We start from the raw sequence: 22,339 nt of genomic DNA on the forward strand, positions 1-22,339 counted from the left end.
CTGCCGTTCCAGAGCCTGATTACCTCTGCAGCCTCCCTGAGGCTCTAAGGTGCTTACCAGATTACTGCTGGAGGTCAAATATCCTATTGTCATGTTGTGGCTGCTTATTTACATGCTGTTTCTCCCTGGAGAAATTAGAAACTCAGAGCCCAAAAGAAAATGCTGTGTTCTATTTGCAGCAGGTGCCCAGTGTGAATTTGTGAAGTGCGTACTGAATGAAATTGCTTCGCTTGTAATCCTGGCCACAGCTCTGGCCTAGAGATCTCTAGAAGTTTAAAGAGTGTAGAGAAAGAATTATGTGGAGTTATGTGGACGCGGCTGGCAGATGTGCTGCCATCTATTCATTTCTCAAGTCTCCATTGACTCTCTGTCTCATGGATGCCAGAAACACTTGCATAACAGGAACCAAATGTGTGATTCTGAGGATTTGTCAGATAATATTTAAGCCCCAAAGGCTGTATAAGATATCATTCTTACTCTAAAAACAATGCATGCATATTTTAAGGGATGGATTCATTAACTTTGCAAGAAAAAATACGCAAAAGAATGTAACTTTTTAAATGGAGTAGGCAAAATGCTAAGTGTGTAGAAAAAAAAATGGAAAAGGCAGAACCGATATAACCGATATGAAATGCTGATTAAAATATTTATTATTCCTAAAAATTACGCTGGCTCTCAGAGGCTGCACACAAATTCAAACACATGGACACATTTATTCAGAGGACATCGTTAAGTGCTAGGTCTCAGGTTTGAGGAGACGGAGAAAGGGCCCCAGGCCCAAAGTCTTCATTCACTTAGCTCCTCATCCCCCTTCCTCACGGAGGTTTCGTCTACCCTGACCTTTCGTAGACTTGAGTGTGTCTGTCCCAGCAGGTGGAGACTGTTTCACTCTCCATGAAGCATGTGTTGTTACCACACACTGACTTCTAGATGTCCAAAGAATTGGTGAGGATTTCTACAAGAACGGTTGTTTTTTCTCTGGCTTTAAGCCGCTGTTTTCTCACACATACCCAGTCTCTTTCTTCAAATTGTACGGGCTGAGGTAAGATTGCTAAACTTTCAAAGTGCCACAAGAGGACTTTAAAACTACTGTTTCTATCACTATTATTCCTTAATACAAAAAGGGTAAAGATAGTCTTTATATTGAATAAATTTATGACATTTTTTTTTTTTTACTAATTGCACTGTAAGCCACTGATCGAACTTGGACATCATGTCCCCAGCATGAACATTTCTATGATGGAAACATTTCTCCTGGAATGTTGTTTGATGGGTTCTGAAATAGAAAACCTGGCTTTAGTATTTTATGTCATAAGAATTGTAAGGCTTAAGGATAGATTATGAAAAAAGTGTCAGAAAATAGTTGTGAAAATCATCAGGAGCCAAGGTTTTTCAGAAAGTTTTTTTGGAAGGAAGAACACATAAGTCATGCAGGTTTTGTTGACTAAATGGGAACTTGTTCTTCCATCTCTGTTCCAGGTACATGGCCATCATCCATCCCCTCCAGCCCCGGCTGTCAGCCACAGCCACCAAGGTGGTCATCTGTGTCATCTGGGTCCTGGCTTTCCTGCTGTCCTTCCCCCAGGGCTACTACTCAACCACAGACACCATGCCCAACAGAGTGGTGTGCATGATCAAGTGGCCAGAACATCCCAACAAGATTTATGAGAAAGTGTGAGTAGTGACGACCCCCTGGTGCCTTCTTTGGCCTTTCTCATTCCTTCTTTCTTTCCATATGCTTTTACTTATTAAGATGTAAGGTGCTTCTGTAAGCTTTCTTCAGTACCAATCTGATATCTGGTCTGTGTGTCCATAGTTATCAGGAGACTATTATGTCCCAAATACTATTCTGGGCTGTGAAAGAAAATTAAAAACAAACAAAAAATATAACACCTGGATCCTGTCCTAACAGACCCTTTGGGTATCTTCATGCTCTTCCTGCCTTTTACCAGTGACTTCACCCTGCAGTGTCTGCATTTCTTTGCCTGGAAACTTCTTCTTAAGCTACAGAACATGCCACTCTGCCGCCTTGCACAGTGTGCTGGAGGGTGGAGGCATTATCCTCTCTTTCCAGCAGCTCTCAACACAGACTGATGAGCGTTGGCATGTGAACCCCTCAGCTCACCCACCTCACGGGTGCTTTACACTGTGTCCATGGTTTACTTTTGGGATTAAGCTCCAGTCGCCCTGTGGCAGCTGGCTCAATGATATACCCTTTGTCGGCCCTTTCCCTTCCCTGTGCCACGACCCCACCCTCTGCTGATGTTTCTTTCTCCTCCCATACAAGTGATTTGCACTTGCTTTTTATCTCAGGGTCTGCTTCTAGGGACAACCAGATCAGCATGCCTACCTATCAGGACTTGCCAGTTGGAGAAATAAGACATACACAGAGGAAGGCAAGGCCAGTGTGTTTGTTGAGATCTTTTGAGTTCCAGATCAGGACAGTCTGCTTATCTTCCGGGTGCCTAACTGGTGACGTTTAGGGGTTTTCAGAGCTATCCTGATGATTTTCTTCAAGAAGAAACATTGAAATGGTTTGTTCTTTGTTTTGTTCTGTTCAAGTGAGCATCGATGTAACATTTCTATTGCCATCAGTGTCCTGGACTCAGCGCACTTTGATAATGTGGGTGCTTTAGAAAGTCCTTTATAATTCTCCAATCTTGGTTTTATTATGTGAATTGTAAGAGAATACTGGTGTCAGAATCAGACCTCAGTTTTAACAAGACAGCCAGTTACAAGAGGTGTGATGGGGCACAATCACAGTCTCTCCTCTTTGTTAAACTGGCAAGTGACAAAGCCCTGCTTCCCGTGAGCAACTGAGACAAGAACACAGGAAAACGTATCCTCGCCTTGTTAACTATTAAATGCCATGAAAACGATTAGATACTGTTATTGAATCAAATTTATCAGGCCGCTATATAATCATTAAAGGCCTTTAAACTTATCAAATGGTAAAATGAGACACTCCCCCTGTCAGCTCCCGAGGTTTAAGACTCCAAAAGCCTGTCGTCTGGTCATCTCGCCGTATCTGCTCCGCGGAGCATGGAATGGGGCTTGCCAGGAGGCAGTACGTAAAGCTCAGACTTCACCTTCCAGACACAAACGTGGGATCTAATCGATCAAACCGCCGGGGGATTATTAGTGCTCCATCTAGAAGGAGACGCTGAAAATTACTCTCAAATGAAACTGCAAGTTTGAGCAGGGTCTCAGCGGGAGAAAGAACATAGCTTCACGAGCCATACAAGACCGTGAACATGTTCAATCCAGAAAGTTCCTCAAAGGGGGGGGGGGGGGGAGATCTCTGATTTGGAGCTTATTAAATGAAACTGCGTTTAGCTTAGTTCTTAGTGGTCACGATCTTTTTCAAAGTCTAATCACCTTTCTACAACTTTGGTTTTAAATACCCACAGTTCTTTTATCTTCCAACAAATTCAAAATTTAACTTGAAAATAAAGACTTATTATCCCACAGATCTCTGGAGGTCTTATCCAAGAAACGAGAGTTTTACTTTTGAACATTTTGCTACCTTATGCTTATTAATGATTAGAAAGCCCCTGTGAGACTCCACTCAGCCTGTTGGATTGTCTTTTTTCTTGCCTTGAGAATCTAGGGGAGCTGCTATGGATGGATGCATGGTTAGGTTTGCCAACATTGTTTATCTCGTGATTTTTCTCCTAAAAAAATGGGTCTGGATTAGAGCATCTAATTTTATCTATTCGAGATGTATAAAGTGTTTATGGATGCAGTAGTAAGTTGAAAGAATCCATATTTACCACTCACATCTGGCTAAGGCAAACCTGAGCAAGTGCATAGGAAGCTTCGGGGAAGCCTATTTTCTGTATGTTAGTATCCTGCATGATCATTAGGATATATTTTTAAGGAATTTAAATTTTACCAGCTCTAAACTGAGTATTTAATTATATTCTCTTCTTTTAGAAGTGATTGCCATTTCCACAGTACACATTAATCCCAAATTTGAAAACCAGAAAGAAACTTTGTTTTGAGGGAGTATAGTAACCAGTATAAAATCACAGGCTCTGTAGTTAGATGAGGGATCAACTTTCAGTCACGTCACTATCTAGTTGAGTCATAAAGGTTATGTAAGCCTCTAAGCCCGTTAGAGGTACCAAGAGAAATAAATAAGATGTGTGCCTAGCCCAGCACCGTGCACATGGTAAGAGTCCAGTGAATGTTAACTGCTGTCATTAGCATCAGACATTGATCTGGGTGCATGGGCCGATGACTGGCATCAGACAGAATGGTGGGCAGATGCTTAGGCCCAATTTGTCTGATGAATAATTTGTACCAGATAATTACATAAATAGGTATTTTCTGAAAAATCTAAAATTGCTATATTTGCCTTCTCTGGCTGTGTGGTGAACTTCCAACCTTGACTCTTTATTAAAACATAGATTAAATTAAGCACTATTAAAGAAAAGCAACTCAATTAAAGAGCAGGCAAAAGTTTCAAACATATACTTCACAAAAGGAAATATCCAAATGACCACAAAGCTTTATTCATAACCAGTGAAATACAAATTAAAGCCATAATGACACCTTACTGCACACTATTAGACTATCAAATGTTAAGAAGCCTAGTTAAACTAAGCATTTAGAACTTCTGGTGAAGTTAAGGAATAATGAGAACCTTTGTAGACTGCTAGAAGAGCCATACACTGATAAAACCACATTGGAAAGTATCTTGTAACATTCAGAAAAAAAAAAGAAGTTATTTATACCCTATAACCTCCCAGTTTCACTCAGGGATAATTACCTAGAAAAACTCTTGCATGTATACACCCAATTGCACCTAGCATGTTATTCATATTATCAGCATTGTTCTTAATGCACCGAACTGGAAATATTCCAAGTGTCAATCATCAGAAGGGTAGATTTAAAAAATTGTGGTACAAGCATGTAATGGAATGTTATGTAGTTAATCAAATGAACAAAATGTAACTCCATGCAATGTGGATGGCTCTTATAAACAAAGTTTTAAAGGGTGCTAAATGGAAGCATGTCTTTAAGAGTGCGTAAGTATTGATAGGTAGTAAAACTATAAATGCAAGCAAAGAAGTTGTCACCATGAAAGTGAGGACTGTGATTGTCTCTGGTGGGAGGGGAAGGGTGGGATCAAGAAGGGAGAGTGAGAAGTGCTTCCGAGAGGGTGACATTATAACTCTTCAGCTCAGTGGCAGTAGCATGAGTGTTTACCTGAAAGTTAACTTATTATACCAGGTAATTTGATGTATGCACTTTTTCTGGAACACATGTTTCATATACTTTTTAACCTTAACATTAAATGCTATTTAAAGAATTTTGCTTTTATAAGCTCTCAGGAAACTTTCATTGGGATAATCCCAAAAGTTTTTCCATAAGAAATGATCTTCTGTGAGGCTTTGCCTGGAATGACGTTATTTATAAGTACTTACCTCTAAACAAGACAAAGTGTGGTTGGGCCCTACTCATTCCCATGTTTACTTGACCTCTGCATTTGGCTTTGCTTACTCTTATGCTTCAGCCCATCTGAATTTTCCCAACGGTTCTAAGGGGGTATAGGACAACTGCTGCTCCCAGGAAGGGTGTGAATAAGTCTCAGGCAGTCTCCATAGCCCTCAACCCTTGCTACTATATTCATAATCATGTACCTCTGGGCTACAAAACGCTTCAGATAAATTTGGTTCATATTCTTGTAAAATTATTTAAAACATTATTTTGCATTTAAAACTATGAATTATGGAATATAGTGAAAATTCTATAATTTCTTTAATCAATTGTATTTTCATTATTAACGAAAGAGCCTAACATTTTGATGACTATGCTTCCAGTTTTTTATTTCATCTCCAGGAAAATCTTGTTCTTAGTTTCTTTTGAAGTGTTTTCTGTACATACAAAACAACACTAATATAGATTGTTTCCATTGTAACACAAAAATAGCATTATTCTGGACCCTGTTTTTAAACTTAACATCTTTTGGAGATCTTCTCTATCAGTTCATATGAAGCTTCTCTTTTCTTATTTCAGCTAGACAGTACTCCATGTTATAAATGTACAGTATTATTTAACTAATCGCTTTGGGTGGACTGTGGTTTGCCTCCAGTCCTTTGCTATTACAGAGCGCTGCTATGAATAATGTTTACGCATATCATGCAAGGCTATCTGTAGCATAAAATTCCCCACAACGGATTCCTGAGTCAGATACATATTTGACCATTTAATTTTCATATCTGCCCTCCGTATAGGATCATACTAATTCACATTCCCACCAGTGATGTGTGAGAGCCCCTGTTTCTCCAGAGCCCCACCAGCAGAGTATACTGTCAAGCTTTTAGATTTTGGCCCTGTATAGTTAACATTTACCTTTCTCTTATTAGGAGTAAGGTTGAACATCTTTTCATAATTTAAGAGTCATTTGTATATACATCCTGTAATCTACTCATTTCATTTATCACATCATAAACAATTTCCTGTCATTAAACATGTTCCTACCACTTGATGTGAATATATATACATATCACACATATATGTATATATGTACATAAATAATAATTTTATTAACTAACCCCCTCCTTTGAAAATTTATTATTCCAGTTGTTTCTCTTCAAAGTGGACTCCTTCTAGCTATAGCCATAGATACCTGAAGGGACTGGCTCACTGTCCCCTGCCATCCCCGTTGGTGTTTACAATCTACAGTTATAGAAAGTTATGCTAATGTTATAATACCCATGAACATAGACCCTTAAACTTGTTATTAATGCCATATTATCACATTTCATAATTGATTCCTGAAATAATTAGTAACCAAGCAGCTTAGACATGTCTGCTCTTGCAAAACTGTGACACAACCCAGGAAGTCCTTTACAGGTGGAGTTGATTGGTGAGAAAGAAAGATTTCATGGGTAACCAAGAGTGACTCTTCCTTGTGGAAAAAAAATGGAAATATGATAAAAAAATATCTGGCCTTGCAAAATGCATCACCCTTCCTGTTCTATTAAAACTACAAAAAGTATTTCCCAATATTGGTTATTGTAAGTAATGCTGCAGTGAACACAGGGATGCATATATCCTTTAAAATTAGTATTTCAAGTTTCTTTAGGCATATTACCAGAAATGGAATTACTGGATCATAAAGCAATCCATTTTTAATTTTTTGAGGAAACTCCACTCTGTTTATCATAGTGGCTGTACCAATCTGCATTCCCAAGGAACTCGAGTGCCCATTAATATATGAGTGGATTAAAAAAAGCTATTATATATATATAAACATATATATATATAAACACACACACACACACACGCCACAATGGAATACTACTCAGCCATAAAAAAGAATAAAATCTTACCTTTTGTGACAACACAGATTGACCTAGAGGGTATTGTGCTAAGTGAAATAAGTCAGACAAAGAAAGACAAATACCATATGATTTCACTTGTATGTAGAATCTAAATAACAAAATAAACAAACTAAATAGAAACAGACTCATAGATACAGAGAGCAGACTGACAGTTGTCAGAGGGAAGAGGTGTTGGGGGTTCTAGGTGAAAAGATAAAGAGATTAAGAAGTATTGATTGGTAGTTGCAGAATAGTCACAGAAATGTAGATTATAGCATTGGAAATATAGTCAGTAATATCATGGACACTTAAAACATGAAGGGAACCACTCTGAAAGGTAAAGATTTTCTAACCACTATGTTATACACCTGAAACTAATATAGAATAATATTGAATGTAAACTCTGATTGAAAAATATTTTTAAAAACTAGGAGGAATGTGCAGTAGCTTTCAAGTTATTCATAGTCAAGCTTAATCTTGAGGATGCTGTAGAATATCAGGTTACAGTGGTCCCAGAAGGTTCTAGGACAACACCCTTGAGCACAAGAAAGATGAACGAGCCAACATCTTTTTATCAGAGGGTCCACCACCAAGGCCAAGAAAAAATTTGTAATGAGGATGAAAAATGAGAAAGATATCCAAAAGAATGAGATTTAAATAGCCTGGGGAATTTCAGATTCCCTGAATCATTTATTAATATCGGTCATATGTCATTTTTTGTTAATTAAACTTCAATGTACACACAACATTGTGGTAGGTTTTAGCATGAAGTAAGACATATCTATTTTGAATTGCAAGTAATACCCTGGGAAAAGAGGCTATGTCAGAGAGCAGGATCATTTATGATTCTAATTACCTGGAAGATTTGTGGACATGTACATGAATGTGGATATATTAACTCCAGTCTAATGCTCTGTAAACACCAGTTGTAACAGAAGACCATAAAAGTATGCCATTGTCACTGAGCACTTTCTTTTTTATGTTATGACCCATCATCAGAAATTAGCTGAAACATCTTATTTATATTGATTATTTACTTTTAATAGTAATAGTAAAAATTGAAAGTCAAGTAATTGACAGAATAAGAGGAGAAAGGGAAATATTAGAATATGTACCCATAGCATTACTTCTCATATTTTCCACATTCTTGATTATTTCACAAATGGAAAAAGAAAAGAAGTATGGATTCTTTGCCAAGCCGCTCCAGGCCCTAGCCAAGGGGGTGTCAGCATATTTGTGTTACCAGGATTGATTATGCTGGCTGTTGTAATTAATCTCCTCCCCTGACACCCACTGCGTTTATAGAAGTAGCCCAGGGCCCCTGGTATTGTCATCACTGTTGATGAAAAACAGTTAAACCAAGAATGAAAAGTGCAGTTGACACTTCAGGGAAACATGGTCGCATAAAACAAGCCCTTAACTCTGACTCCCAGAAAGGATTTAGAGAGAACAAAGTAAAAAAGAGGAAGGAGCAGGAGGAGGAGGAGGAGGAAGAGTGGGGGAGGTAGAAAGGAGGCAGAGGAGATGAAGAAGGAGGAAGAAGAAGAAGGAAAGAAAAGAAAGTCTTTATTAATGCAGAAACTAGGAAGGTTGCTATACAGAGCCAGAAATTTTGCTCCATTTCTGGTAGATATTGTGTAGATAGAGCCGAAGAGGAGGAAGCCACCAACGGCTGTCAAGGGCAATGCTTACTAGAAACCCCTAATGAAAAAGTTAATGTATAGGCTTGAGAAAGATGGGACCAGACAATTAGAGATTCATTTGGACTGCCAGAAGCAGCTGCCTTTAGACTTAGAGAAAGAGAAAGCACAACTGGGCCAAGAGCATAATTAACAGTAAGATAAATAATCATATTAATGAAGTTTGAGAAGGGAAGAGTGAAAACACTATTTAAGACTTGCATTTATAAAAGGCACCGGGATCAAAATTTGTGTAGAGAAATTCTTTCAAATACTCTATAAGCACTTCAAGAGTTCAGAATCATATGGAGAACTCAGTAATTTAGTAACATATTGTAAAATATGTATTTTACATTACCTAATTGTAAAAAGGTGATAGAGAGAGCTCCAGAAACAAACTGTCAAGCTAATTCCATTTATAAATATAGATGCAAACATTCTAATTTAAAAATGCACCAAAAATATTCAAAATTGTATTAACGTAGCAATACTTTGTTTTTTAATATGACTCTTTTTTTTGGCAAATAAGGTTAGTAAGTTATCAGGAAATCTGTTATTATATGTCATCAAATTAATTGGTCAAAAAGAAACATCATATATTCATCTCAATAAATGCCAAAAATAATTTGTTAAAATGTCATATCTATTTTTTTAAAAGTAGCTTTCATCAGCAGTCATTTTTGAGAAAATCAAATGAATAACAAGTCTACTTTACAACAGGAACAAAATAACACAGAATAATTAAGAAATAGGAATTATATGAAGAAGAAAAAAGCATTATGCTAGTGTAGACTTTGATGAATAGCATAAGAGAATATTTGAGAAATATATTTCACATGATTCAACTCCTGGAAAATATCTGAGAGTATAAAGTAGTCTCCCTCCTATCTTCACATAACTTCATGAAGCTATCAGTTTTTCTCATCTGTACCCACGAATATGTTTAGGTGGTTGATGGAGAAAATCAATTGAGAGAAAATGAACAAGAACTAATTTTGATATCAGCAAAATAAGGGAAGAGAATAGTAAGAAGTGTCTTTGTCTTCCAGATACTGAAATATTCAGTAATAGGGGTAGAGTTGGTCAATAAATAACAGAAGAGAAATTATACACACACACACCCAAGACTATAATATTTTGTATTTAGTATCTGCTACAGATAACATGTCAAATCTATAATCTATAAAGATTATTCCATACATTTTTGAGAAACTGATAACCCAAAATCTATAGGATTCTGACTCAAATAACTTTATAAGTAACTGCATAACCAATCACTATGCTAGCTTGAAGAATTACAATATATATAAGGATATTGAAGCCTGAGATGCTTTCCATTTCTAAAAAATATATTTTTACTTGCTTTTATAGAGAATATCATTCATATGATATACAAACCAGGAAATATGAAAGGGTAAATCAGGAAAAGATCTCTCCCTCTGACCACTGTTGTTTCTTTATGCTTACCTAAAAAGTTTAAATACATAATTGTATTGTCTCTTTTCTTAACACAAAAATATATAATATGCCCTATTACTTTTTCTATTAACAATTTATCTCAGATATCTTTTTCTATCTGTATGCAGCCAGCATTCTTTTATTTTCTTATAACTGCACAGTATTCCTTTGTATGGTAAAAAAAAATAGTTTATTTAGCTGGCATAATATTACTGTGTAGTTGGACTGCTCCTAGTGTTTAGCTATTTCAAATTCTATAGGAATGAATTTGATAAGTTTTGCAGTAAAGAAACCTGATGATTTTTTCTAAACCTTCTGTTTCCCAAACTTATTTGATTATAAACTCCTTCTTTTAATTAACCTCTGTTAAGGTCCCACAGAAATATTTTTCATTAAACATATTCTGGGGAACTCTAGCATAAACATGAAGCTGTATTCCTTTCTCACAATTAAAACCAGTATAAATCCCAAATAAATATAGATGAAGAAGAGGTTTTTGAAGCATAACACCCAAAATAAAACCAAAATTAAAGACATTGTTGGTTTTGAATACAGACATTAGATATAGAAATATTTTTTAAATTCTATGTATCAGGAACTCCATGAGAAAGTTATGCAAATGACAAATTGAGAAAAAAAATACAACTTATGTGATAAATCATTAATACAGTTAACACAGAGGAGCTATAACTAATCTGTAAGAATAACTGAAGGATCAAAAAACTAAAAGCTCATAAAAGAATATGAAAAACTAGCCTGACCTGTGGTGGCGCAGTGGATAAAGCGTCAACCTGGAAATGCTGAGGTGGCCGGTTCAAAACCCTGGGCTTGCCTGGTCAAGGCACATATGGGAGTTGATGCTTCCTGCTCCTCCCCCCTTCTCTCTCTCTCTCTCTCTCTCTCTCTCTCTCTTTCTCTGTCCCCTCTCTATAATGAATAAATAAAATCTTAAAAAAAATTAAAAAAAAAAAAAAGAATATGAAAAACTATATTCCAACAATGGATACAATTTTCTCTTTATTTGACTAGCCCAGGTTAAACTTAATAAATATGCTATTAACAAAATTATGAGGCAGGTGGGCACTGTTTTCAGGAGAATAGTTTGACAATATTTATCAAGATTTTTAATCATACACTTGATTTGTATCAGCAATTATACTCTTAGAAAGTTATAAGAGCAAGAATGTATACACAAGACACTGATGTCAGCATTTATAAGGTTGTAGAATTAAAAACAAATGGCCAGTCATTAGGACTAATTAAATAAATGGTGAATCATCCACACAAAGAAAAACTATGCAGTCTTTAAAAATAACATTAGAACATACAGACAGCCAATAGACATATGTAAGGATGCTCAATGTCACTAATCATCAGAGAAATGCAAATTAAAACTACAATGATATCATTTCACACCTGTCAGAATGGCTAAAATCAGTAAATCAACAAATAAGTGTTGACGAGAATGTGGAGAAAAGGGAACCCTCCTGTACTGTTGGTGGGAATGCAGACTCATGCAGCCACTGTGGAAAGCAGTATGGAGTTACTTCAAAAAATAAAAACGGAACTGCCTTATGATCCAGCAATTCCAATTCTGGGAATTTATCAAAAAAAGCCTGTAACACTAATTCAAAAGAATATATGCACTGTTATGTTCATTGCAGCATTATTTACAATAGCCGAGATGTGGAAGCAGCCTAAGTGTCCACAAGTAGATGAGCTGATGAAGAAAGCTGTGGTGCCTTTACACAGTGGAGTACTACTTGACCATATAAAGAAGGAAATCTTACCCTTGTGACACATGGATGGGCCTAGAGTGTATTACACTAAGTGAAATAAGCCAGTCAGAGAAAGGCTGGCTTCACTCATATGTGGAATCTAATGAACTAACAAGCAAAACAGAGACAGGGTCATAGATAGAGAGCAGGTGGACAGCTATGGGGGGGGGGGAGGGGGGTTGCGGAGGGGCTGTATGAGAGAAGGGATTGAGCGAAAAAGAAAAAACTCATGGACATGCATAACAGTGTGGAGGATGAGGGGAGGGGGAAGAGGGTGTAGGGAGGATAAATGGTGATGAGGACTTGACTTGGGGTGGTGAACACACAATACAGTGTACAGATGATGTGTTGTAGAATTGTGCACCTGAAACCTATATGATCTTGTTAACTAGTACCACCCCGATAAATTCAATAAAAAGGAAAAAAATTAAAATAAATATTGAATAATATTGCCCAAGCATGTTAATTAACATAAAAATATATTAGATAGTTTGATCAATAAGTAAAACAGGCTTTAAAAGTAATGTGCACCATACAGAAATATTTGTATTTTGTAAAGTGTATACATGTACTGATAAGTTATGGGGAAATGCCTAGAAGGATATGTAGCAAAGTTTAATGCTCAATGTTTTTTATTCTGGAAGTGGAAAAACAGGTCATTTAATTTTTTTTTGGCTTATCTGCTATTTAAGTTGCTTTAAACTGAATATAAATTATTACCTTCACTACCTGTTAAAGTTCAGTAATGGTGAAAATTTTTAGGCATCCACTTCTGGAATTAAAAATATTATCCTTGGGGGGGGGGGGACCACTGGAGAAAAGAAGATAAAATTAAAATGAAGATTTTAGCATCTAAAAAATAGTTTAGCTAATTGTATAGTTATTAGACCAGAATCATTTCCTCTGCAAATTATTTCGCCCATTGTTCTGTGGTCTTCTGGCATTGGGTTTTGTGAAGAAATCTGATGCCATCCAATTTTCTCATTTCAGGTAATTTGTGGTTTGTATATAACATTTTTCTTTATTCTTTATACAAACAAATCTCTGACTGTATGGATAGTTTGTTTGTGTTTTTCTGTCATTGCTGAGACCTTCTCATCTAACTTCTGATCTCTAGTTCAGAAAATGTTTTGCTAAAATTTTTTAATTGCCTGCCCTCTGCTCTGTCCTCCTTTTCACAGTTAACGTAAAACAATTATTTCCCTCAAGTCTGCTGTCCATGTCTTTTCATGCTTTCCTAATCTTGGTCCTTTCTTTCATCTTTTTTGTGGCTACTGGGTAAGTTCTTAAGCATTTCTGATGAAACTGGGAGATGAAGAGATGTTCTGCTCGTCGCTGCTTCTGTTGCATTTTTATTTCTGGAATCGTGTTTTCCTTTGAAAGCAGTGTCTCCTGCCATTGTCACTGGTGCAGTGCCTCTCGAATCTTGTTTTAGAAACAAATAAGGAATTACCTCCAGTTCTCACTGTTTCTGGAAGCAAGATGTTTCACAAAGAAACATTTCCCTCTTCCGAAGATTGGTTCCCATTGTCAGTGCTCCCAAATATTGAATAATTTTCTCTTTTTGCTCAGCCTTACGAAGTGTAACCTGGTGTGGGGAGTTAGGATGGATTAGGAGTTGTAGGGGTCTTCCCTCAACTCTCTCAATGGCAGATGAAAAGAAAAGAAAGTACGGGTTTGCCATGGTTTTCCTCTTCCCAGCTTCCTCCTCAATGTGGAGGGCCAGCCCAGAGATGTTTAGAGCCTTACTCCCTTCTCTAGTCAGTAGAGATCAGTTCCCCTGCTTTTCAAGCCAGTGGCAAGCTGGGCACTGGTCCCTGAGTTGGCAAGTTTCTTACTCTGATGCCTACTGCATATTCCAAAACTAAAAGAAATTTTGAGGTCTAGCCTCACCCATTCCCAGCATTATCCTGAAACCTTCTTTGCATTTGCTTTCCCAAGTGGAGAGTGTATCAGTAAGCTCCTGCTGAGTAACAAGCTACTCCAAAACTTCGTGGTTTAACATAACAACTATTTATTCAGGTCATGATTTTATAAGTTGGTTGGCCGGTCTGGTTTGTGTTGACTCTGTGGACTCTCTCACACATCTTCATTCAGCTATAAATTATCTACCTAGGAGTCCTTACTCACATATCTGGCACTTTGAAGCTTGCCAACCAGGGAATCCAGGGTGACTGAACCACGTGCTTCTCATCATCCAGCGGGAGTGCTCAGGCTTCCTGACATGGTGGCTGGATTCCAAAAGCAACAAGAGAGGGCAAGCCTTTAAAGTCTCTGCTTGCCCCACAAGTGCTAACATGCCATTGGCCAAACAAACCAGATGGCAGAAAATATATACCTGGCTTTATTTTCCATTGCTGTAGAGAGCCTGGCATTTATTTCTCAAGTACATTTCCAGAATGATGATAATGATTTGCCCAACGTGAATCACTTGCAAAGTAACTCAGAGCAGCACCACCACTCACCAGCCATGTGACTTCGAGAAAGGCACTTCACTCTTCTAAGCCTCACTTTTCTCATCTGTAAATTAGAGATAGTAATAGTACCTGCATCATGCGTCATTGTGAGGATTAGATGAAATCATGCATGTAAAACCCTTAGAACAGTGTCTGGTTCATAGTAACCACCCAAAAAATGCTGACAGCCACTAATTCTTAGGTTGTTTTATTTAATTATTATTACAAATACAGTAGATCTTGCAGCACCACTGCTCCAAAAGCTGGTAAAAAGGCTCTGGCCGGTTGGCTCAGTGGTAGAGCGTCGGCCTGGCGTGCAGAAGACCCGGGTTCGATTCCCGGCCAGGGCACACAGGAGAAGCGCCCATCTGCTTCTCCACCCCTCCACCCCTCCTTCCTCTCTGTCTCTCTCTTCCCCTCCCGCAGCGGAAGCTCCATTGAAGCAAAGATGGCCCGGGCGCTGGGGATGGCTCCTTGGCCTCTGCCCCAGGTGCTAGAGTGGCTCTGGTTGCAACAGAGCAACGCCCTGGAGGGGCAGAGTATCGACCCCTGGTGGGCAGAGCGTCGCCCCCTGGTGGACATGCCTGGTGGATCCCGGTCAGGCGCATGCGGGAGTCTGTCTGACTGTCTCTCCCTGTTTCCAGCTTCAGAAAAATACAAAAAAAAAAAAAAAGATATAGCACCTTTGTTTATTGTTTCATCTCTATCATTCTGAACTTTTTCCAAAAATCATTTTTCCCTTTGAAAATAAAGCTAACATTCTCAAGAAATAAGAACACAAAGAGAAAAACAAAGCTGAAAGACAGAAAGACAAAGCTCTTCCATTTTTTGAGTTTTTGGATCCAACTCTACCCTAAGTCCCAATTTTTGGTCTCTCCTTTATATTTAAAAAACAAAAACAAGCCTGATCAGGCAGTGGTGCAGTGGATAGAGCATCAGACTTGGACATGTAGGACCCAGGTTCAAAACCCTGAGGTTGCCGGCTTGAGCATGGGCTCAACCATTTTGAGCATGGGCTCACCAGCTTGAGTGCGGGGTCACTGGCTTGAGCATGGGATCATAGACATGACCCCATGGTCACTGGCTTGAGCCCAAAGGTCACTGGCTTGAAGCCCAAGGTCACTGGCTTGAGCAAAGGGTCACTCGCTCTGCTGTAGCCCCCCTGGTCAAGGCATATATGAGAAATAATCATTGTACAACGAAGGAGCTGCAACAAAGAATTGATGCTTCTCATCTCTCTCCCTTCCTGTTTGTCCCTCTCACTGACTTTGTCTCTGTCAAAAAAATAAATAAATAAAATAAAATAAAACAGCCTGACCTGTGGTGGCGCAGTGGATAAAGCATCAATCTGGAAACACTGAGGTTGCCGGTTCAAAACCCTGGGCTTGCCTGGTCAAGGCACATATGGGAGTTGATGCTTCCTGCTCCTCCCCCCTTCTCTCTCTCTCTCTCTCTCTCTCTCTCTCTCTCCTCTCTATAATGAATAAATAAAATATTTTAAAAAACAAACAAACCTGTTTTGCTTTTTTTTTTGGGGGGGGGGGTTGAGTTTCTGTTACTTGTAACTAAAAGAGACCTTATCACAGTTGTTCAAGGACAGGGCAGACATTACAGTTTTATCTTCAGCGCTTCTTTAATTTCCTAAATTTTCCTCTTCTAATAGGGATAATTTCAAGGCTCTGTTCCTATTCCTTTCTGAAATTGTTCCCCGAGCCCTTCAAAGTTCAGTTGCTTCTCGCACTAGTCTCCAGCATATTATAATGAAGACATATAGAGACTTTAAATCAAGACTCTTTAGGCACCTTTAAAACAGGGCTTTGTTCTTATTTGTACAGATTGGTTTACAACAAGTGAGTCCCTACCTGGGATTGGGATGCAATCAGCTAGGATCTCTGTGAATCTCACTTCTATTCCTATATTTTATCTTTATTTTCAACTTGTTTTCTTTTTTCTAAATCATTCTCAAAGAATCATCAAGATTTTTATTTTATTTTTTAAGACTATTCATTTTAGAGAAAAGAAAGAGAGAAGGGGAGAAGGGCAGGAAGCTTCAACTCCCATATGTGCCTTGACCAGGCAAGCCCAGGGTTTTGAACTGGCGACCTCAGTGTTCCAGGTCAACACTTTATCCACTGCGCCACCACAGGTCAGGCCAAGAACCATCAAATTTTTCTCTGCCTGAGTACAGTAGTCCTCCTCCCTATTCCTGGAGGAATGTTCCAAGATCTGCTGTGGATACCTGAAACCCTGAACATACTTTGATTTTCCCTATACATACATACATTCAACAGCTTCTTTTCGGCCTATCCAAATGGCCAGCATCACTACTCTTGCACTTTGGAGCCATTATTAAGTAAAATAAGTGTGGCTTGAACATTAGCACTATGATATCATGATGGTCTGTTAACTGAGATGCTGCTAAGTGGCTAATAGACAGGTAGTGTATCCATCGTGTATACACTGGACTGAAGGATGGTCCACGTCCATAATGAGATGGGTCATAAAGGTGAAAAATTGTATCATGCTACTCAGAACAGTGTGCAATTTAAAACCTATGCATTGTTTATTTGTAGAATTTGTCATTTAATATTTTCAGATTCCAGTTGACTGTAGGTAACTGAAACCGTGGAAAGTGAAAACCTGGAAAAGAAGAGACTACTGTAATCAATTTTCCGCCTTTTTCAATATTATTTATTGTTTGTTTGTTTGTTTGTTGTTTGTTTGTTTTAAATTCAGGACCCATGCTTTTTATCATGGTTGTCTGGATTTAAATGTTGGAACTCATTTAATGGAAGTTTTCTTCTGTTTCTTAAGGACAGCATTTTATTATTTTTCAGAACATAAATTAGCAATTTCAATAGATTCTTTTTTTTTTCTTGCAGTAATCTGTTTCAGGGAGTGCTTATTTACATCACCAAGGATTTTTAATGAATTGGGGGTTGCATTCCTCGGAATCACAAAATTACTTCATCATTTCCATGAACTTTCTGTTTTGATTTATTCTTCTTAAAAGGAGAGAGCCATGGTTAGTTGGTGGGCTTTATCATTTCATTCATTCACTTAACAAATATTTATAAACACTTAGCTTGTGGCAGGCTCTATGCTGGAGATACAACAGTGGCCAACACATCTTTCTTACCCCTCAGTACTCGTGGAGCATGCTGGGTAACCCGAGATGTAAGGGGACAAGTGAGTACAGTGGTGTGTTCTGCATGGTGCCAGGAGAGTGCCAAGAAGGGGTGTGCTTAATCTGGGGTCAGGAAATGTTCAACAGAACAACTTAGTAGTCAGCTAAGTCCTGGAGGTTAGTCTGAGTCAGACAACACGTGGGTAGGGGAAGCAAAGTATGCAGGGTTTGGTGGGAGAAAGAACAACAGCGAGCTCTGGAAGAGAGATCATATATTATGCTTAAGAAACTGAATTTAAAAACAATCACCAACATTCAGTAAGTACCTGTTGTGCTTCAGGCATTCTGCCAAGAGCTTTCTAGGCCTCATATCATTTCATCTTCACTGCAGCTCAGTCAGGTAGGGAAGTTGTCCAAGCTTCTTTAGTTAGTAAGTGGCACAACCAGAATCAGAATCAAGGAAGTGTGACTTTGGAGCTCACTCAGCCACTAAATCATCTTGCCTCTCTGAAGAAATTTTGTGTGGATAGTGGAGTTGCATGTGTGTGCGTGTGTGGAGGAAAGGATGTATGTATGACTGGTCTGGTGTGAAATGCATGTGTGGTAGATTGTTGGTGTAGTGCATGTGTGTGTGGAGGTATGCATGGTCTGGTGTGATGTGTGTGGCTGTGGTGTGTGGTGTGGTGTGTGTGTGTATGTGTATGCTGAGGAGTGTGTATGTGTTTTATGTGGTGTGTGTGTGTGTGTGTGTGTGTGGTGGGAAAGGCAGGCATAAGTGAAGAAATACCAGGCTAGAGGTCATGAGGAACTCTGCAGACCTGTTGAAGAGTGTGGATTGTGCCCTCACAGCAACAGGGAGTAAATACTGAGCGAAAAGCCTACAGCAAGAGGGCAGCCATGAGACGCCTGTGAGATGCATCCCAGCGGGCAGAGAAGTCCAGCTGACAGTGAGGTTAGAGGTGGAGATATAAAAATGTGAGTTATGAGCTTCTAGATGGATCCACAACCTTGGGAACAGACGAGTCACCTGGAAAGACCCCAGTCCCTCCCACTCCATGCCCCTGTGCCAAGTTTATCTGTTGCTTCTTGTCCAGGATCCCAGGGAGTGTGGTCCCCTCCTCCCCTGGCCAGCTCCTTGCTGTCTTACTGTAGTGAGTTTGTGCCATCCCCTAGGATGGAGGGCATGGTCCTGGCTTTTTGTGTTTAGTTTCAACATAGTTGTCATCCTCATACTGCAGATGGGCACAGCACCCTGACACAAACTGCCATCCCCATTTCTATGCTGGAGCCAGCAACCTCTCCTGTGTCTGCCACTCAATAAGCAGTGTCTGTGTTCCATGCAAAACAAAATAAAACAAAAACAAAAACAAAAAACAGAAAAGAAGGTCAGCCATACAGAAGTCAGTAAAATCAGAAGACTCAGCCAAGGGGACTATGAATCAGTGGCCAGTGGCATAGGAAGAGAACCATGGGTGTAGAGTCCAGAAGCATGGAAGGAAATTACCCAGGAATCACAAATCAAGTTGGTCTGGCTCTGTGAATGTTGCCCAGTGCGCAGTACCTATGGCAGCAGCCGACAAGGATGCAGGCAGTTGGGTTATCTTGGGCTGAGTGCTATAATACCATAGAGGGTGGAAGGATAGGACATGGGAGGCAGCTGCATAGGTGTGATTACATCCATGGTCAAGGAGGGAAGTAAACCTTGAAGAGGCTGAGGGGCTGGAACTAAGTGGCAGGCTCAATTGATTTGAGTCCCCATTGGGACAGAATTGTGACAGAAGAGGTGCTTGGCAAGTGAGCCAGGAAGATGGACATGGTATTTATGGAGGAAGTTTTTAAAATCAGCATTTCAATGATGAAGCACAGTCCCAGTGTGACCAGGGAGGCAGAGGAAAGAGAAAGGTCACTGGAGGTGAGGTGTCTAAGAGCTGAGATGTCACTGTGCATTAGATTCTGAGATGCACCAGTTTGTTCATGCATTAGAATATTATTCAGCTGCTAAAGTGTTTAGGATAAATTTGTAATAACATGGGAAAAGATGTATGTTATGTCAGGAAACAGAACTGTACTATAAGGATTACAACTATGTTAAAAGTAAACACAAAAAGCAATCTATGCGTAGAATGTTCTTTCTTTTCGAAATGGAACATGTCAATTTATTAAGTCTTTTGTTGTATGGTGAAGCTCTTAGTAATTTTCTTCCCTTTGCATGCTGCCCTGCACTTCTGTGATCTTCTAGTTCCCTGTGGTATGTGTGCGACATTGTTAACAGGCTGTGTGGCATATTCGGCTGTCCTGGAGTCCGCTTGCAAGAGCCAACTTTGTATGCCTCTTCCCAAGTCCATGTCCAGTGATATAGCATGCTGTAGCTTGAAACTGGCTATGGCACCAGAAACCCTTGATGAAAATTTGGGTACACCCAGGAGCAGGCAAAGATGTGAGACTGAATGCCCCATCTGTCTTTATCCTGATGCAGATCCCCAGAGAGGAGAGAAATGATTTGTTCATGTCTCCACTGAGCAATAGGAAGAAACAAAATCTGTCTCTTGGATTTGGAGAGTAAATAATAGTTGCTTCCATTTTGGGTGGCCCCCAAGCATGGACAGTGATCAGCTGCTCATCCCAGACTGGGAGTGCAAAGGGTCCCTGAGGCGGTGCAGCCCACCACAGCCTCTTGCCCCCTGTGCGATGATCTGTTACTGTCATTGTTTCTTATATGACATGTTGAGTTCCATGGTTTTCGTCATTTCTTCTCAAAGACCCAGGTTGGCTCAAAGCCTGAATATGCTACTTATTAGACGAGTGAATGTTTAGCTCTCAAGACTTTACAGAACAGAAATAGTTTCATCACTGACAGTTAAAAAAAAAATCAATGAAGCAGTGGCATTGCTAAAACATCAGAGAAAGAAAGCATCAATGAAAAGTTCCTGCATTATTTCATCTATTTCCATGGTTGTATCTTTTTTTTTTTTTTTTTGATATTGTGTACCTGCTCAGAACAAAAGACTCTGAAGAACCATCTACCTTTTTTGCCCACACTTATTACACCCATAAAAAGTTAACTGACTGTTTAACTGTGGTCAGAAAGTGTAGGGTCAATACTGGACATGGCTCTTTCCCCTCCCCAGCCACATGACATCATGGTCACAAACACTGACGGCAGGCAGTGAGATAAAGGGTAGTCAAACTGAAACTAAGTTATTACTAAGAACAAGGGAACTGAGTCACCAGATATGTATCAAGGCAGGACAATACAAAACAGGCACCTACCTTTCCCACTACCCACTGCTCACTCACTTGCTTGCACGTAGACAAATTGTTTCACATGAATAACCACCCAGGGCTTAGCTATTTAAACCAGAACCCTACTTATCGGGGTGGGTGAAGAGCTTTTACCAACCAGCCACCATTGGTGCTGCCCCTGTAGGTAAGTGATAAAGGCTGTGTCTGCTTCAGCTGGTCCCCCTGGTGGTCTCTTTGGAATCCTGCAGCAATACTGGATCTATTTTCCGGGTCTGGACCTGCGTTACAGAAAGTATCTCCTTCCATTCTTCCTGCTCCAAGTGAGTGTGGAAGTGAAAATGAGAAACTTGGCTATTGTTTCAGAAATATAAGTGGTAAAGAGGAGAGAAAGATAAGATGTAATCATATGACACAATATGTTAGGGGAAATATTTTGTCAGGATGCAAGAGACTTGAGTACGGTATCTGACCAAGAGGATAGAAATGCTAGATGTGAGATAAGGGTGATTGGTGGAGGAAGGTTTTGAAGAAGGTGTGAGAGAATGGGGCTATTAGCCCAAGTGGAGGGTTTGAACGGGGCTGTGAACCCAAGTGGAAGGTTTGGCTATGGAGCAGAGAAGAGCACCATCTTCCTCTGCAACAGGAGAGAAGATGAGAGGATGTACAAAGGTGGGAGAGAAGTTGGGATATCCATATTGGAAGTTCCTGATATTCTCAGTGAAGTGGGAGGCATGGTCATTTACAGAAAGAAGGGAGATGGATCTGGGACACACCACACAGGCCACATGAGAGAGCACAGTGAAGCCCCAACTGAAATGGCTTTGCAGCCATGTATGCATGGTAATGAACAAACAACATTAATTTGCAGTATCCTGTTAGTTCATAAAGCATCATGCATTCATTTTATTTCTTTTTATTTGCACAATAGTCCTAAATAGTAGGAAATACAATGATAATATCCAATTTTACATAAATGAATACAGCCCAGAGAAATTAAGAAATTTACATATTGACACAATTAGTAACTGGTGGAGCCAGGCGTCAAATCCAGATCTTCCAAATCCAAATCCTGTGCCCTTCCATGCTATCAAGTTGTCTTCAAATTGCATTCTGAGTTGCACTGGGGATTCTGAAGAGCCTTCATTGGCTGGCTGATGTTTAGGGAGAACCAAAGGGCCTTGACCCCTGACCCCCTGCTTCACCTAGAGTTTCGTCCTTCGTTTCAAGCATCTCACTTCATCACATCAACCCACTGCTCCAAGGT

The 22,339-nt window shown here is 39.4% G+C and overlaps 1 protein-coding gene across 1 annotated transcript in view; it reads left to right on the top strand.

Moving 5' to 3' along the window:
- The window catches only part of TACR1 (tachykinin receptor 1), a 155,218-nt gene that overhangs the window by 83,928 nt on the left and 48,951 nt on the right, over window positions 1-22,339 (top strand). Inside the window, exon 2 of the mRNA XM_066377892.1 lies at window positions 1,480-1,674. Coding sequence (XP_066233989.1) covers window positions 1,480-1,674 — 195 coding nt within the window. The remainder of the gene's footprint in view (window positions 1-1,479; window positions 1,675-22,339) is intronic.

Source organism: Saccopteryx leptura, chromosome 3 (assembly GCF_036850995.1).
Source record: "Saccopteryx leptura isolate mSacLep1 chromosome 3, mSacLep1_pri_phased_curated, whole genome shotgun sequence".
NCBI lineage: Eukaryota > Metazoa > Chordata > Mammalia > Chiroptera > Emballonuridae > Saccopteryx > Saccopteryx leptura.